General features: G+C 45.7%; 1 protein-coding gene across 1 annotated transcript in view; it reads right to left on the minus strand.

The window, feature by feature from the left end:
* Positions 1 to 7,617: 7,617 nt before the first annotated feature.
* Positions 7,618 to 13,812, minus strand: part of LOC311114583 (SR-related and CTD-associated factor 4-like) — a 53,098-nt gene continuing 46,903 nt past the window's right edge. Inside the window, exons 17-21 of the mRNA XM_084189824.1 lie at positions 13,548 to 13,669; positions 13,046 to 13,277; positions 12,784 to 12,885; positions 11,156 to 11,910; positions 7,618 to 10,612 (exon numbers count right to left, since the gene is read on the minus strand). Of these exons, the coding sequence (XP_084045950.1) occupies positions 10,169 to 10,612; positions 11,156 to 11,910; positions 12,784 to 12,885; positions 13,046 to 13,277; positions 13,548 to 13,669 (1,655 nt within the window). The 3' untranslated portion in view covers positions 7,618 to 10,168. The remainder of the gene's footprint in view (positions 10,613 to 11,155; positions 11,911 to 12,783; positions 12,886 to 13,045; positions 13,278 to 13,547; positions 13,670 to 13,812) is intronic.

Genomic DNA, 13,812 nt, shown 5'->3' on the forward strand with positions numbered 1-13,812 from the left:
GAGGACTCACTAAACACAAATGCATCGTTTGTAAATTATGTCTGAGTGTTGGAGTGTGCCCTTGGCTATTCAAAAAAAAAAAAATGGTGCTGTCTGCTTTGCTTAATATAAGGAATTTGATTTTGATACTTACATTTACATTTGCATTTTAGTCATTTAGCAGACGCTCTTATCCAGAGCGACTTACAGTTAGTGGGTGCATACATTTTTATTTTTCATACTTAAGTATATTGTATATATATGAATGCTTTTCCAACAGTCTTGAAGGAGTTCCCGCATATGCTGAGCACTTGTTGGCTGGTTTTCCTTCACTCTGCGGTCCAACTCATCCCAAACCATCTCAATTGGTTTGAGGTCGGGTGATTGTGGAAGAAAATTGTCTAAAAACACTAGTTAGCCCTGAGCGGACCACCCACTGTAATGTTTGTATGGTTAGCAGTAGCTTAGCGGTTCTTGAGGCAGGCAAGATCAGTTTAGGTTTTTTTACACTATTGTTTCATTTCTTGGGTCCTGCTCAGCCCTTTTCCCCAAACCTTTACTGTGTGTTCAAAATAAACATTTTATGTTTGACGGTAGCATATGGGCCCTTTTTCCCCAAACCTTTACCGTGTGTTCAAAATAAACATTTTTTGTTTGACGGTAGCTTATGGTTGTCGGTGTATTTTTTGTTCTCACTGTTTCCATGTCACGATTCTAATTTGCATGAATTATGTTACGGGTCTCTTGTCCATCCACCCTAGACGTTTAAAGCCACGGGGTTCGTAACATAATGTGGGGGCTCGTCTGGGATGCGGAACGCACCAGCCACTTTCCAACGCCTGGTTAACACAGTATTGGCTGGAGTTCCTAATTGTAGTGCTTACCTTGATGATCTGGTAATTTATTCAACTGAGTGGTCTGATCATGTTAACACTCTAAGGGTAGTGTGTGAACGTCTAGCAGCCGCTTCTCTAACCCTGAACGTAGCAAAGTGCGAGTTTGGGAAGGCCACTGTTACTTATCTCGGTAAACAGGTCGGCCATGGTCAGGTGCGCCCTGTAGATGCCAAGGTCTCAGCTATAAATGCATTTCCCGCACCTACCACCAGAAGAGAGCTACGCCGCTTTTTAGGGATGGTTGGCTACTACCGTAGTTTCTGTAAAAATTTCTCTGCGGTAGTTGCTCCATTAACGGATTTGCTCAGTCCGGCGAGAAAATGTGTATGGTCTGAAGATTGTTGTACTGCTTTCAACACTGCTAAAGCACTCTTATGTAGTACTCCTGTTCTTGCTGCGCTAGATTTTGAACGACCGTTTAAGCTGGAGGTAGATGCAAGTGCCAGAGGTGCTGGTGCTGTTCTACTGCAGCCGGACCAGAGTGGACCATCCTGTCTGTTATTTTTCACGGAAATTTTACAAATGTCAGACAAACTATTCCACCATTGAACAAGAAGCTCTAGCTTTGTTATTAGCTCTGCAGTACTTTGAAGTATATGTTGGTTCCAGTGCATTACCAGTGATAGTGTATACTGACCATAACCCCTTAGTTTTTCTCCACCGGATGTACAACCAGAACCAACGCCTTATGCGTTGGGCACTTGTCGTGCAAAATTATAATTTGGAGATCCGCCACAAAAAGGGCTCGGATAATGTGTTGGCAGATGCTTTGTCTCGTGTTTAAAGATGTAGGTTTTTTTTTTGTTATCCCGTCAGGATGCTGTTGATCTTTGAATTTTGTGTGTTGTGATGGTACGTGTGTCGCAAACCCTTGTGGTTTGCTCTTTTAAAGGTGGGAGTGTTACGGACACAGGTATCCTGTGTGTGTTTTTCCTCTCCTTCTGCCCTAATCACAGGTGTCCTTTGTGTTCCTGATTGGTGGTCGTTGGGGTGTCTGCTGATTGCTGAGGTGGACCAATCAGTGGACATTCCTCTGTATTGCACCACCTGTTTCTGGTTTTTCACTTATAATAAATAATAATAATAATATGCCATTTAGCAGACGCTTTTATCCAAAGCGACTTACAGTCATGCGTGCATACATTTTTTTTTTTTTTTTTTTTGTGTATGGGTGGTCCCGGGGATCGAACCCACTACCTTGGCGTTACAAGCGCCGTGCTCTACCAGCTGAGCTACAGAGGACCTTACACCTCCCTTACACCTCCCATTGTTTTAAAAGCCAGTCAGTTGTGTTTGTAGAGAGAGACTATTTTCCGTATGTGAGTATGGATACAGTGGTGTCCTGTGTTTTGTGTACTCACTCATTTGCTGGTTACTCTGTTTGGTAACTTTGTTGTGTGTTTCTGGGAAAAGGGGGATTTAAGCAAGTTGCCCTTGGGCATACATTACCCGTAGGAAGAAAACTGTCTAAAAACACTAGTTAGACCTGAGCGGACCACCCACTGTAATGTTTGTATGATTAGCAGTAGCTTAGCGGTTCTTGAGGCAGGCAAGATCAGTTTTTTTTTTTTTTTACACTATTGTTTCATTTCTTGGGTCCTGCTCAGCCCTTTTCCCCAAACCTTTACCGTGTGTTCAAAATAAACATTTTGTGTTTGACGGTAGCTTATGGGCCCTTTTTCCCAAACCTTTACCGTGTGTTCAAAATAAACATTTTGTGTTTGACGGTAGCTTATGGGCCCTTTTTCCCAAACCTTTACCGTGTGTTCAAAATAAACATTTTGTGTTTGACGGTAGCTTATGGTTGTCGGTGTATTTTTGTTCTCACTGTTTCCATGTCACGATTCTAATTTGCATGAATTATGTTACGGGTCTCTTGTCCATCCACCCTAGACGTTTAAAGCCACGGGGTTCGTAACACCAGGTCATCTGCGCAGCACTCCATCACTCTCCTTGGTCAAATAGCCCTTACACAGCCTGGAGGTGTCAATTGAAATAAATTCATTAGGCCCTAATCTATGGATTTCACATGACTGGGTGGGCCACCCATTCCTGCAGTCAGCATGCCAATTGCACGCTCCCACAAAACTTGAGACATCTGTGGCATTGTGTTGTGTGACAAAACTGCACATTTTTAAATAGCCTTTTATTGTCCCCAGCACAAGGTGCACCTGTGTAATGAGCATGCTGTTTAATAAGCTTCTTGATATGCCACACCTGTCAGGTGGATGGATTATCTTGGCAAAGGAGAAATGCTCACTAACAGGGATGTAAACAAATGTGTGCTCAACATCTGAGAGAAATAAGCTTCATGTGTAAAGAACATTTCAGCAACATTTTCTATTTGAGCTCATGAAACAGGACCAACACTTTAAACTTTGCGTTTTTGTTCAGTGTATATTTGAGCAATTACATTTACTTTTGATATTTCAGTATATTTAAAACCAAAAACGTTTAGACTTTTACTCAAGTAGGATTTTACTGGGTGACTTTCACTTGAGTCATTTTCTATTAAGGTATCTTTACTTACACCCAAGTATGACAATTGGGTACTTTTCCCACCACTGCACACACGTATATTGACACCACAAACACAGACACTCTTTCACAGTCTTCACATACGCTGCTGCTACTCTGTTTATTATCTATCCTGATTGACTAGTCACTTTTACCCCTACCTACATGTACATATTACCTCAACTACCAACACTGCTGTTACTCTGTTTATTATCTATCCTGATTGACTAGTCACTTTTACCCCTACTTACATGTACATATTACCTCAACTACCAACACTACTGCTACTCTGTTTATTATCTATCCTGATTGACTAGTCACTTTTACCCCTACCTACATGTACATATTACCTCAACTACCAACACTGCTGTTACTCTGTTTATTATCTATCCTGATTGACTAGTCACTTTTACCCCTACCTACATGTACATATTACCTCAACTACCAACACTGCTGCTACTCTGTTTATTATCTATCCTGATTGACTAGTCACTTTTACCCTTACCTACATGTACATATTACCTCAACTACCAACACTGCTGCTACTCTGTTTATTATCTATCCTGATTGACTAGTCACTTTTACCCCTACTTACATGTACATATTACCTTACATATTACCTCGTACCCCTGTACATTTGACTCTGTACTTGTACTCCTTGTATGTATATAGTCTTGTTATTGTTATTTTATTGTGTTACTATTTCCTTTTTTGCCAATTGTTGGTTAAGGGCTTGTCAGGAAGCATTTAACAGTAAAGTCTACACCTGTTGTATTAGGAGCATGTGACAAAAACATGTGATTTGCCTTGGCTCGGACAAGGCTACTTTATCTTAAGTCACTTTACAGATAACACACATAGTACCATACCTTGGTTCAAATACTATTTAAATTAAATTATTTTCACATACATTTTGAAGTAAGTATTCAGATATATTTTATTTGAAAATACAGGTACTGGAAAGTGTTGCCATGTATTTGAAAATACTCAAATACACAGATTATTTTCAAATACAAAATTAATACTCCCATGCATTTGGACCCAGGAGTATTTGAAATAATGTATTTTTAAAATATTGTAGCGACCTTAACCCAAGAGAGGCGTGTACACGTGAGGGACTTGGTATAGAGAAGCTTGGGGACACTCTCTCCCGAAGAAGGGGGTAATGTCGCGACCTTAACCGATCATCCAGCAACCTCACCAAGAGGCTCAGACCTCTTGGCATAACGGTTAAGGTGTTAGCTTGACAGTCGATGGACACGAGTTTTGAGATGCTAGTCAGGGCTACCCCCAAATTCGCTACAATACTTTCAAATACTTCCAAATAAAAGTTGTTGATTTCAGCCACATTATTTGGAAATACTCAAATACAGTAAGTAGGCCTATTTAAATAATAAAATACACAAGTCTACATAGCACTATGTCCAGGGTATAACGGGCCACCTTATACAGACACACGTGTTAACTTTAAAATCAGCTTACTCCTGACCCTGTGTTACAACATTGGAGTTGTAGGTTTGGTATCAAGAATAAGCCGATTAAAGTTGGGACAAACTGGAACAACTAAAAACATGACCAGAGTGGTATTCTACGACGCTAGCTACTCGGGGTTTTCTAAAGCTAGCCAGCTACAGATTCCAGCTACGGGCTTCATCCGTATTTACCACACATGCCTCATCGTCACGAGTAATGTGGTATTTTAACACACCAACAAAAAAAAAAAAACGTTTGATTAATAAAATATTTAAAATCAGTCATCTTCCTCAAATGAAGGGGACGATGATGCAATATTTGCGAGAGGGAGGGAATCCGATTTTGTCGGTCGTCAACTTGATAAATGGAGTTAGCCTGCTCAGGAGGTTAGCCTGCCCAGGAGCAGGTTAGTTCTGAAGGATTCATTGCCATAGAAAATGTACCTGCCTAAAAAAAGGTGAGCAACGGTCGTGTGACTGGTTAAATCCAGAGTTGAACTCAAAGTTACCAAACCTGATTCGCTGATATTGGGGTCAGGCAGAACGGACTACTCAACCATCTCCGAGGGCATGCGATGGGACAAAGCATGTACAACCAGGACGGATGACACATCACATGTTTCTGGTGCTATGGATCATACTTTTAACATGGATAGATGAACTCAGGTCATGTAAATTAAAATCAAGCTTATTTCCTTTGCACTAAGATCATTTAAAATGTCATCCTAAGTTCCTGCAACAGACTAGCGTCCTGTCCTGTATTGAGGGCAACAGAAACAAAAGAGATACAGTGCCTTAAGAAAGTATTCAGACCCCTTGACTTTTTCCACATCTGGTTACATTACAGCCTTATTATAAAATTGATTAAATAAAAAAAAAAAGCAATCCTCAGCAATCTACACACAATACCCCATAATGACAAAGCGAAAAAAGGTTTTTGCAAATGTATTAGAAATAAAAAAAACAGAAACACCTTATTTAGATAAGTATTTTTTGCTATGAGACTCAAGAGCTCAGATGCATCCGGTTTCCATTGATCATCCTTGAGATGTTTCTACAACTTTGATTGGAGTCCACCTGTGGTAAATTCAATTGATTGGACATGATTTGGAAATCACACACCTATCTATATAAAGGTCCCACAGTTGACAGTGCATGTCAGAGCAAAAAACAAGCCATGAGGTCGAAGGAATTGTCCGTAGAGCTCCGAGACTGGACTGTGTCGAGGCACAGATCTGGGGAAGGGTACCAAAAAATGTCTGCAGCATTGAAGGTCCCCACGAACACAGTGGCCTCCATCATTCTTAAATGGAAGATGTTTGGAACCCACAAGACTCTTCCTAGAGCTGGCCGCCTGGCCAAACTGAGCAATCGGGGGAGAAAGGCCTTGGTCAGGGAGGTGACCAATAACCCGATGGTCACTCTGACAGAGCTCCAGAGTTCCTCTGTGGAGATGGGAGAACCTTCCAGAAGGACAACCATCTCTGCAGCACTCCACCAATCAGGCCTTTATGGTAGAGTGGCCAGACAGATGCCACTCCTCAGTAAAAGGCATGACAGCCCACTTAGAGTTCGCCAAAAGTCACCTAAAGACTCTCAGACCATGAGAAACAAGATTCTTTGGTCTGATGAAACCAAGATTGAACTCTTTAACCTGAATGCCAAGCGTCACGTCTGGAGGAAACCTGGCACCATCCCTACGGTGAAGCATGGTGGCTGGATCATGCTGTGGGGATGATTGTCAGCAGCAGGGACTGAGAGACTTGTCAGGATCAAGGCAAAGATGAACAGAGCAAAGACAGAGATCCTTGATGAAAACCTGCTCCAGAGCGCTCAGGACCTCAGACTGGGGAGAAGGTTCACCTTCCAACAGGACAACGACCCTAAGCACACAGCCAAGACAATGGAGGAGTGGCTTCGAGACAAGTCTGAATGTCCTTGAGTGGCCCAGCCAGAGCCCGGACTTGAAGCCGATCGAACATCTCTGGAGAGACCTGAAAATAGCTGTGCAGTGACGCTCCCCATCCAACCTGACAGAGCTTGAGAGGATCTACAGAGAAGAATGGGAGAAACTCCCCAAATACAGGTGTGCCAAACTTGTAGCGTCATACCCAAGAAGACTCAAGGCTGTAATCGCTGCCAAAGGTGCTTCAACAAAGTACTGAGTAAAGGGTCTGAACACTTATGTAAATGTGATATTTATTTTTTTTATTTTTAATAAATTAGCTAAAATATCAAAAAAAAAAAAAGGGTTTTTGCTTTGTCATTATGGGGTAGTTTATCCATTTTAGAATAAGGCTGTAACGTAACAAAATGTGGAAAAAGTCAAGGGGTCTGAATACTTTCCCGAAATGCACTGTAGGCTCCTGCCCTATGGGCCGTTCTGGCTCGGATAAGGCCACTTACTCTCCAGCTCTAATATAACTTGGCCCATACAGGTATCAAACCCCCAACACCAGTGTTGTAACACAGGCTCAGGAATAAGCTGATTAAAGTCGGATCAAACAAAACAATCCTGACATATGGGGCCCTGTTCGGATACTTTAGGAGGAAGATTGGAAGGGAGCATTTCAAACAGGAACATTAAGACCACTTCTAAGGTCTGAAAACATCTAACAAACTTTGATTTTTGCAGTGAAATGTCACTTTTAAAAGGCTGATAAACAGATTAGTTATTGAGCTCAGCAAAGAAAGGGGTGACTTTTCTCATCATGGTTTGAGAACTCAAAATCAACAAATCAGAAAAAGGCTAGTTCTGGTACGAAAATAGTTTATTATTAACAACAATTCCCTTTCGCTGAAATATTGGAGATTTTATTCCATTGCTTCTTTCTTTTTCTTTTAACTTAAAAATTATACAAACTTCTCATATACTAAGCCTTGCTGTAAACATTTACTAGTTAAAAAAAACATTACAGCAGAAAAAGGGCCTTTTGTTCAATTTTCCTGTCGTGATGCTCAAAATTAACAACATACCGAGTGGCAACTGGCAATAAAAAGCCTATTTACAGAATCTAACGCCCTCAGACCTCTCTTTCCTCTTCACCTGGGTCGTGTTCATTAGTGCACACCGTAGTAAAAAAAAAAAAAAAAAAACGCTTCGCAACGGAAAGCGAAAACGAGCGTTTCTTATTGGACAAGTTTCAGGTAGCTCCTCCCCTGTTTCAGTCCGTTTTGTTCCAATTGGTGCCTAATGAATACAACCCTGAATTGAACTTCCAGCTCCAAAGTGGCCGTGGTTACTCAGAGGTCAGAGGTCAGAGGTCAGTCAGATAAAAAAAACACTGATACAGTCCTTTCAGTTACAGTCTGGACTCCTGGCTTCCTTTCCGCGTCTCCTTTTCTTCATCTGCAACAGACTGGACGAGTGAACACATCTACCTGCTCTTGCTTGCGTCTCAAGGTGACACCCTATTTGGAACAGAATGCATCCGTTTGTCTTTTCAGACCAGGACAGTAAGTGAGGAGACGAGACTATTGAGGTGACCCTGTCCCAACAATATTTTCTAGAAACCTTCCTTTCCTCTCGTCTCCTTTCCTTAATGAGCACTGATAGGTACAAGGACTGGACAGGGTTTTAGTTGTCACCCTATTGCTTGCTGACACCTAGCACATCTTCTCTGTCGTGTGGTCAAGAAGGAGGGGAGACAAGTGAAGGAGGCCACTGAGAGACTATTAGGGAAAGTACGTAGAAGTGACCTGTAACCACTGATCCAGGATCAGATATTGGATACGTCCCAAAAATGGTACCTTATTCCCTATATAGTGCACTGACCAGGGCCCACAGGGGGACACATACAGTGTATTCAGAAAAAATAAAAATAATAATACGTATAAATATTAGTACGTATTTACATAAGTATTCAGACCCTTCGCTACGAGACTCGAAATTGAGCTCAGGTGCATCCTGTTTCAATTGATTGGAGAAGTTGGAGAAGTTTTGACATCTGGGGAAGGGTACCAAAAAATATCTGCAGCATTGAAGGTCCCCAAGAACACAGTGGCCTCCATGATTCTTAAATGGAAGAAGTTTGGAACCACCAAGACCCTTCCTAGAGCTGCCCGCCCGGCCAAACTGAGCAATCGGGGGAGAAGGGCCTTGGTCAGGGAGGTGACCAAGAACCTGATGGTCACTCTGACAGAGCTCTAGAGTTCCTCTGTGGAGATGGGAGAACCTTCCAGAAGGACAACCGTCTCTGCAGCACTCCACCAATCAGCCCTTGATGGTAGAGTGGCCAGAGGGAAGCCACTCCTCAGTAAAAGGCACATGACAGCCCGCTTGGAGTTTGCCAAAAGGCACCTAAAGGACTCTCAGACCATGAGAAACAAGATTCTCTGGTCTGATGAAACCAAGATTGAACTCTTTGGCCTGAATGCCAAGCGTCACGTCTTGAGGAAACCTGGCACCATCCCTACAGTGAAGCATGGTGGTGGCAGCATCATGCTGTGGGGATGTTTTTCAGCGGCAGGGACTTGGAGACTACTCAGGATCGAGGGAAAGATGAACGGAGCGAAGTACAGAGAGATCCTTGATGAAAACCTGCTCCAGAGCGCTCAGGACCTCAGACTGGGACAAAGGTTCACCTTCCAACAGGACAACGAATCTAAGCACACAGCCAAGACAACACAGGAGTGGCTTCAGGACAAGTCTCTGAATGTCCTTGAGTTGCCCAGCCAGAGCCCAGACTTGAACCCGATCGAACATCTCTGGAGAGACCTGAAAATAGCTGTGCAGCGACGCTCTCCATCCAACCTGACAGAGCTTGAGAGGATCTGCAGAGAAGATTGGGAGAAACTCCCCAAATACAGGTGTGCCAAGCTTGTAGCATCATACCCAAGAAGACTCTAGGCTGTAATCGCTGCCAAAGGTCCTTCAACAAAGTACTGAGTAAAAGGTCTGAATACTTATCTATTAAACAACTTTTTTTGCTTTGTAATTATGGGGTATTGTGTGTAGATTGATCAGGGGAAAAAAAACAATTTAATCCATTTCAGAATATGTCTGTAAGGTAACAAAATGTTGAAAAAGTCAAGGGGTCTGAATACTTTCTGAATGCACTGTATATTACCATCCCCTATGGCTAAGGTTCCAATTGGGGGGAATCTGATTCTAGATCTGTGGTTGAGGGGCAACATCAAACTAGCCTGGTCTAAGATCCGTTTGTGCTCTTGCCAGCTCCATTGCTGTCAATGTCAAGCCAAACATGACAATTCCATAAGGAGTCAGTGACAGGAGTTGTCAAGAAGGCAGAAACAGTCTGGCACCTAGGCTATCTTCACAAAAAGTTTTATTTGGTAGCCACACTAGCCTATGACTGGCTCAGTCTCCTGTGTCTCAGCTGCACGTGTGTTCTCTATGGGGTGAGGTTGAGTTGTAGGTTCTGATACACACACCACAGGTGGTTCTGTAGCAGTCACTTCAACAGGAGGGAGGCCAGAGGGTTCTGATTCCACCTTCTGTTGGGATTGGAAGGGTTCTACAGTGGAATCTTCAGAACCTGTAGGAGGTTCTTTAGAGGGTTCTGTCGTGGCAGAAGCAACAACAGCAGGAGGTGGGGGTTGTTCTGTGTTGTTGTCGTCAGAGTTCCGGAGCTTGTTCTCTGGTTCTACCTCTGCTTTGTCTCCTAGTCGATCGTCTGTGTCCCAACGAGATGTCCTCTCTCTGTTCCTCGGTCGTCTCGGCCTCTCCCCCTCTCCTCCCTCACTCCTCCCTCGCTCCGTCTCTCCCCCCTTACTCCTTCTGCGCTCCCTCTCTCCTACCTCTCCTCTCCCCCTCTCTCCTATCCCCCTCTCTCCTACCTCTCCTCTCCCCCTCTCTCCTACCTCTCCTCTCCCCCTCTCTCCTATCCCCCTGTCTCCTACCTCTCCTCTCCCCCTCTCTCCTACCTCTCCTCTCCCCCTCTCTCCTACCTCTCCTCTCCCCCTCTCTCCTATCCCCCTGTCTCCTACCTCTCCTCTCCCCCTCTCTCCTATCCCCCTGTCTCCTACCTCTCCTCTCCCCCTCTCTCCTATCCCCCTGTCTCCTACCTCTCCTCTCCCCTCGCTCCTACCTCTCCTCTACCTCTCCCCCTCTCTCCTAACTCTCCCCTCCCCCTCTCTCCTAACTCTCCCCTCCCCCTCTCTCCTAACTCTCCTCTACCTCTCCCCCTCTCACCTACTTCTCCTCTACCTCTCCCCTCTCCCCTCTACCTCTCCCCCTCTCTCCTACCTCTCCTCTACCTCTCTCCCTCTCCCCTACCTCTGATCCTCTACCTCGCTCCCTCTCTCCTCCCGCACTCCTTCCGCGCTCACTCTCTCCTCCGTCTCTCCTCCTCTCCCTCGCTCCCTATCTCCATCAGGACTGCTTCGTCTCTCTCTCCAGTCCCGCCTGTCTCTATCTCTCTCCCACCCTCCCCCTCCTCCTCCTCTCGGCTCTCCCCCATCCTCCTGCCACCCCCCAAACCTTTCCCTTTCCTCCATCCTCTCTCCCCATCCTCCTCCTCTCCCTCCGTCCCCAAACCGCCTCCCCCCTCCTCCAAACCTCTCCCTCTCCCAGTCCCTCTCTCTCTCCCTGTCTGGATCTCTGTCCCTAAACCCAGGCCTCTCCCCCCTGAACGGCCCCCTCCCCTCCATCTCCTCTGGCCCCTCTGGCCCTCGAGGACCCCCCCTCATGAACGGTGGTGGGGGCCCCCCAGGGAGGGGCCCGTGGGGAGGGAAGGGACCCCTCATGGGGTGGGAAGGGGGCATGCCCATCCCAAACCCTCCTGGGCCCCCGGGCGGCGGAGGGGGGCCATCGTGGTGCATCATGGGGGGGTGGGGGCCCCTGTGGGGGGGCATCATCTGGGGTGGCATGTTGTGGTGGGGGGGGCCCCGAGGCGGGTGGGGGCCATGTGGGCCACCGTGGGGAGGAGGGAAGCGCTGCATGTGAGGTGGGGGGAGGACCGGACCAGGAGAGTGGACTGGGGGGCGCTGGAGGGGGATCATGCCGGGACGAGCCCCAAGAAGACCTCCAGACGGTGGGATGGGACCGCCTGGTGGGCACCCTGGAGGACCAGACACCTGGATACCTGATGAGGGAACGGAGACAGAGAATACAGGTTTAATACACATAGTCTGATAAACATCTCTATCAGATAGCTACTAGACTACTAGTGACACTAACATGGCAGTCGTCTGTTGTGTGTATGGTCCTTGGCTTCCACAGAGGTTAGGCCAGGACTCCAAGCTGTGCAAAATACATATTATATATCTTTACTCCTTAAAGCCCCTCCCTTTACTCTACACTGCACTCTAATCTACTCTGCACTCTAATCTACTCTGTACTCTAATCTACTCTGCACTCTAATCTACTCTGCACTCTAATCTACTCTGCACTCTAATCTACTCTGCGCTCTAATCTACTCTGCACTCTAATCTACTCTGCACTCTAATCTACTCTGCACTCTAATCTACTCTGCACTCTAATCTACTCTGCACTCTACGCTCTAATCTGCACTAATCTACTCTGCACTCTAATCTACTCTGCACTCTAATCTACTCTGCACTCTACGCTCTAATCTGCACTCTCAACTACTCTGCGCTCTAATCTACTCTGCACTCTAATCTACTCTGCACTCTATGCTCTACTCTGCACTCTATGCTCTACTCTGCACTCTAATCTACTATGCACTCTAATCTACTCTGCACTCTAATCTACTCTGCACTCTAATCTACTCTGCGCTCTAATCTACTCTGCACTCTAATCTACTCTGCACTCTAATCTACTCTGCACTCCACGCTCTAATCTGCACTCTACGCTCTAATCTGCACTCTAATCTGCACTCTACGCTCTAATCTGCACTCTAATCTACTCTGCACTCTAAACTACTCTGCACTCTAAACTACTCCACAAACCCTAGTAAAGGATTATTCTACTATGATCTCTGGTTAAGGTTACAAACCCAGGCCGGCTGGATCTAGAGACAGGTCCACTACCCCTTCACCCCCTGCTGAGGGAGGGTGGCCAGAGGGGCCCAGGGGCATCGACCCAGGCGGAGGGAAACCTGGTGGAGGGATAGAGAGAGAACATTACTATTAGAGAGGAGAGAGATGGACAGCTTTATATAGATAACAGTAGATAGATGTGTTTGAGAATGAGTGATTGAAATAGAGGGAGAGAGGGGTGAGAGAGATTTTGATAAGAGAGATATCTTGTAGTGTTACCTGGTGGCATCATCTGCATGGGGTTGAACCTTGGTCCTGGTCTCATGAAGGAGGGAGGAGGTCCCGGGGGGGCGCCAGGGGGGAAGGAAGGGGGAGGCAGGCCCATAGGGGGGCCACCAGGAGGGCCAGGCCCGGGGGGGAAGGAGGGGTGCTGCTGGAGAGAACCTACACCTCCCATCGACTGCACCTGGACCGGATGTACCTGGGGTAGAGGAGATGACGAGGGAGGAACCTGTTAAGACAGAGAGTTGTAGAGTGACTCAAGTGTAACCAACTGGAAACGGCACCCTATTCACTAGTGACCGCACTACGTTTGACCAGCGGCCACGGGGCTAATCACTAAACAGTGCATCGGCCTCTGGTCAAACGTAGTGCAGTAAACAGGGAATAACCCCTGTTCCATACTGAATCTGAAAAGGTTGCTAGCCCGCTGAGGTTGAGCCCAGGCTTGGGGAGGTAGGCATGGCCATCTGTGAAGAAGGAAACAAACTCAAATATTTACCTGTACAGGAGCGCCTACAGGTGGGGTCACTGCGGTGTCCTCCATCATGGCTAACGGCTCAGAGCGGCCATTTTGTCTGAACTCCTCTGGTGTCTCCAGGTTGTTCCGAACATCCCTCCACTCTGTCAAACAAGGGACATGTGGTCAGACAGGTAGTATAATAATATAAATAATATACAGGTACCTGTGTGTGTGTGTGTGTGTGTGTGTGTGTGTGTGTGTGTGTGTGTGTGTGTGTGTGTGAGTGAGAGAGAGCATTGAATCG

The sequence above is a fragment of the Coregonus lavaretus genome (genome assembly GCF_964263955.1).
Source record: "Coregonus lavaretus genome assembly, contig: HAP1_SCAFFOLD_251, whole genome shotgun sequence".
NCBI classification, from domain to species: domain Eukaryota; kingdom Metazoa; phylum Chordata; class Actinopteri; order Salmoniformes; family Salmonidae; genus Coregonus; species Coregonus lavaretus.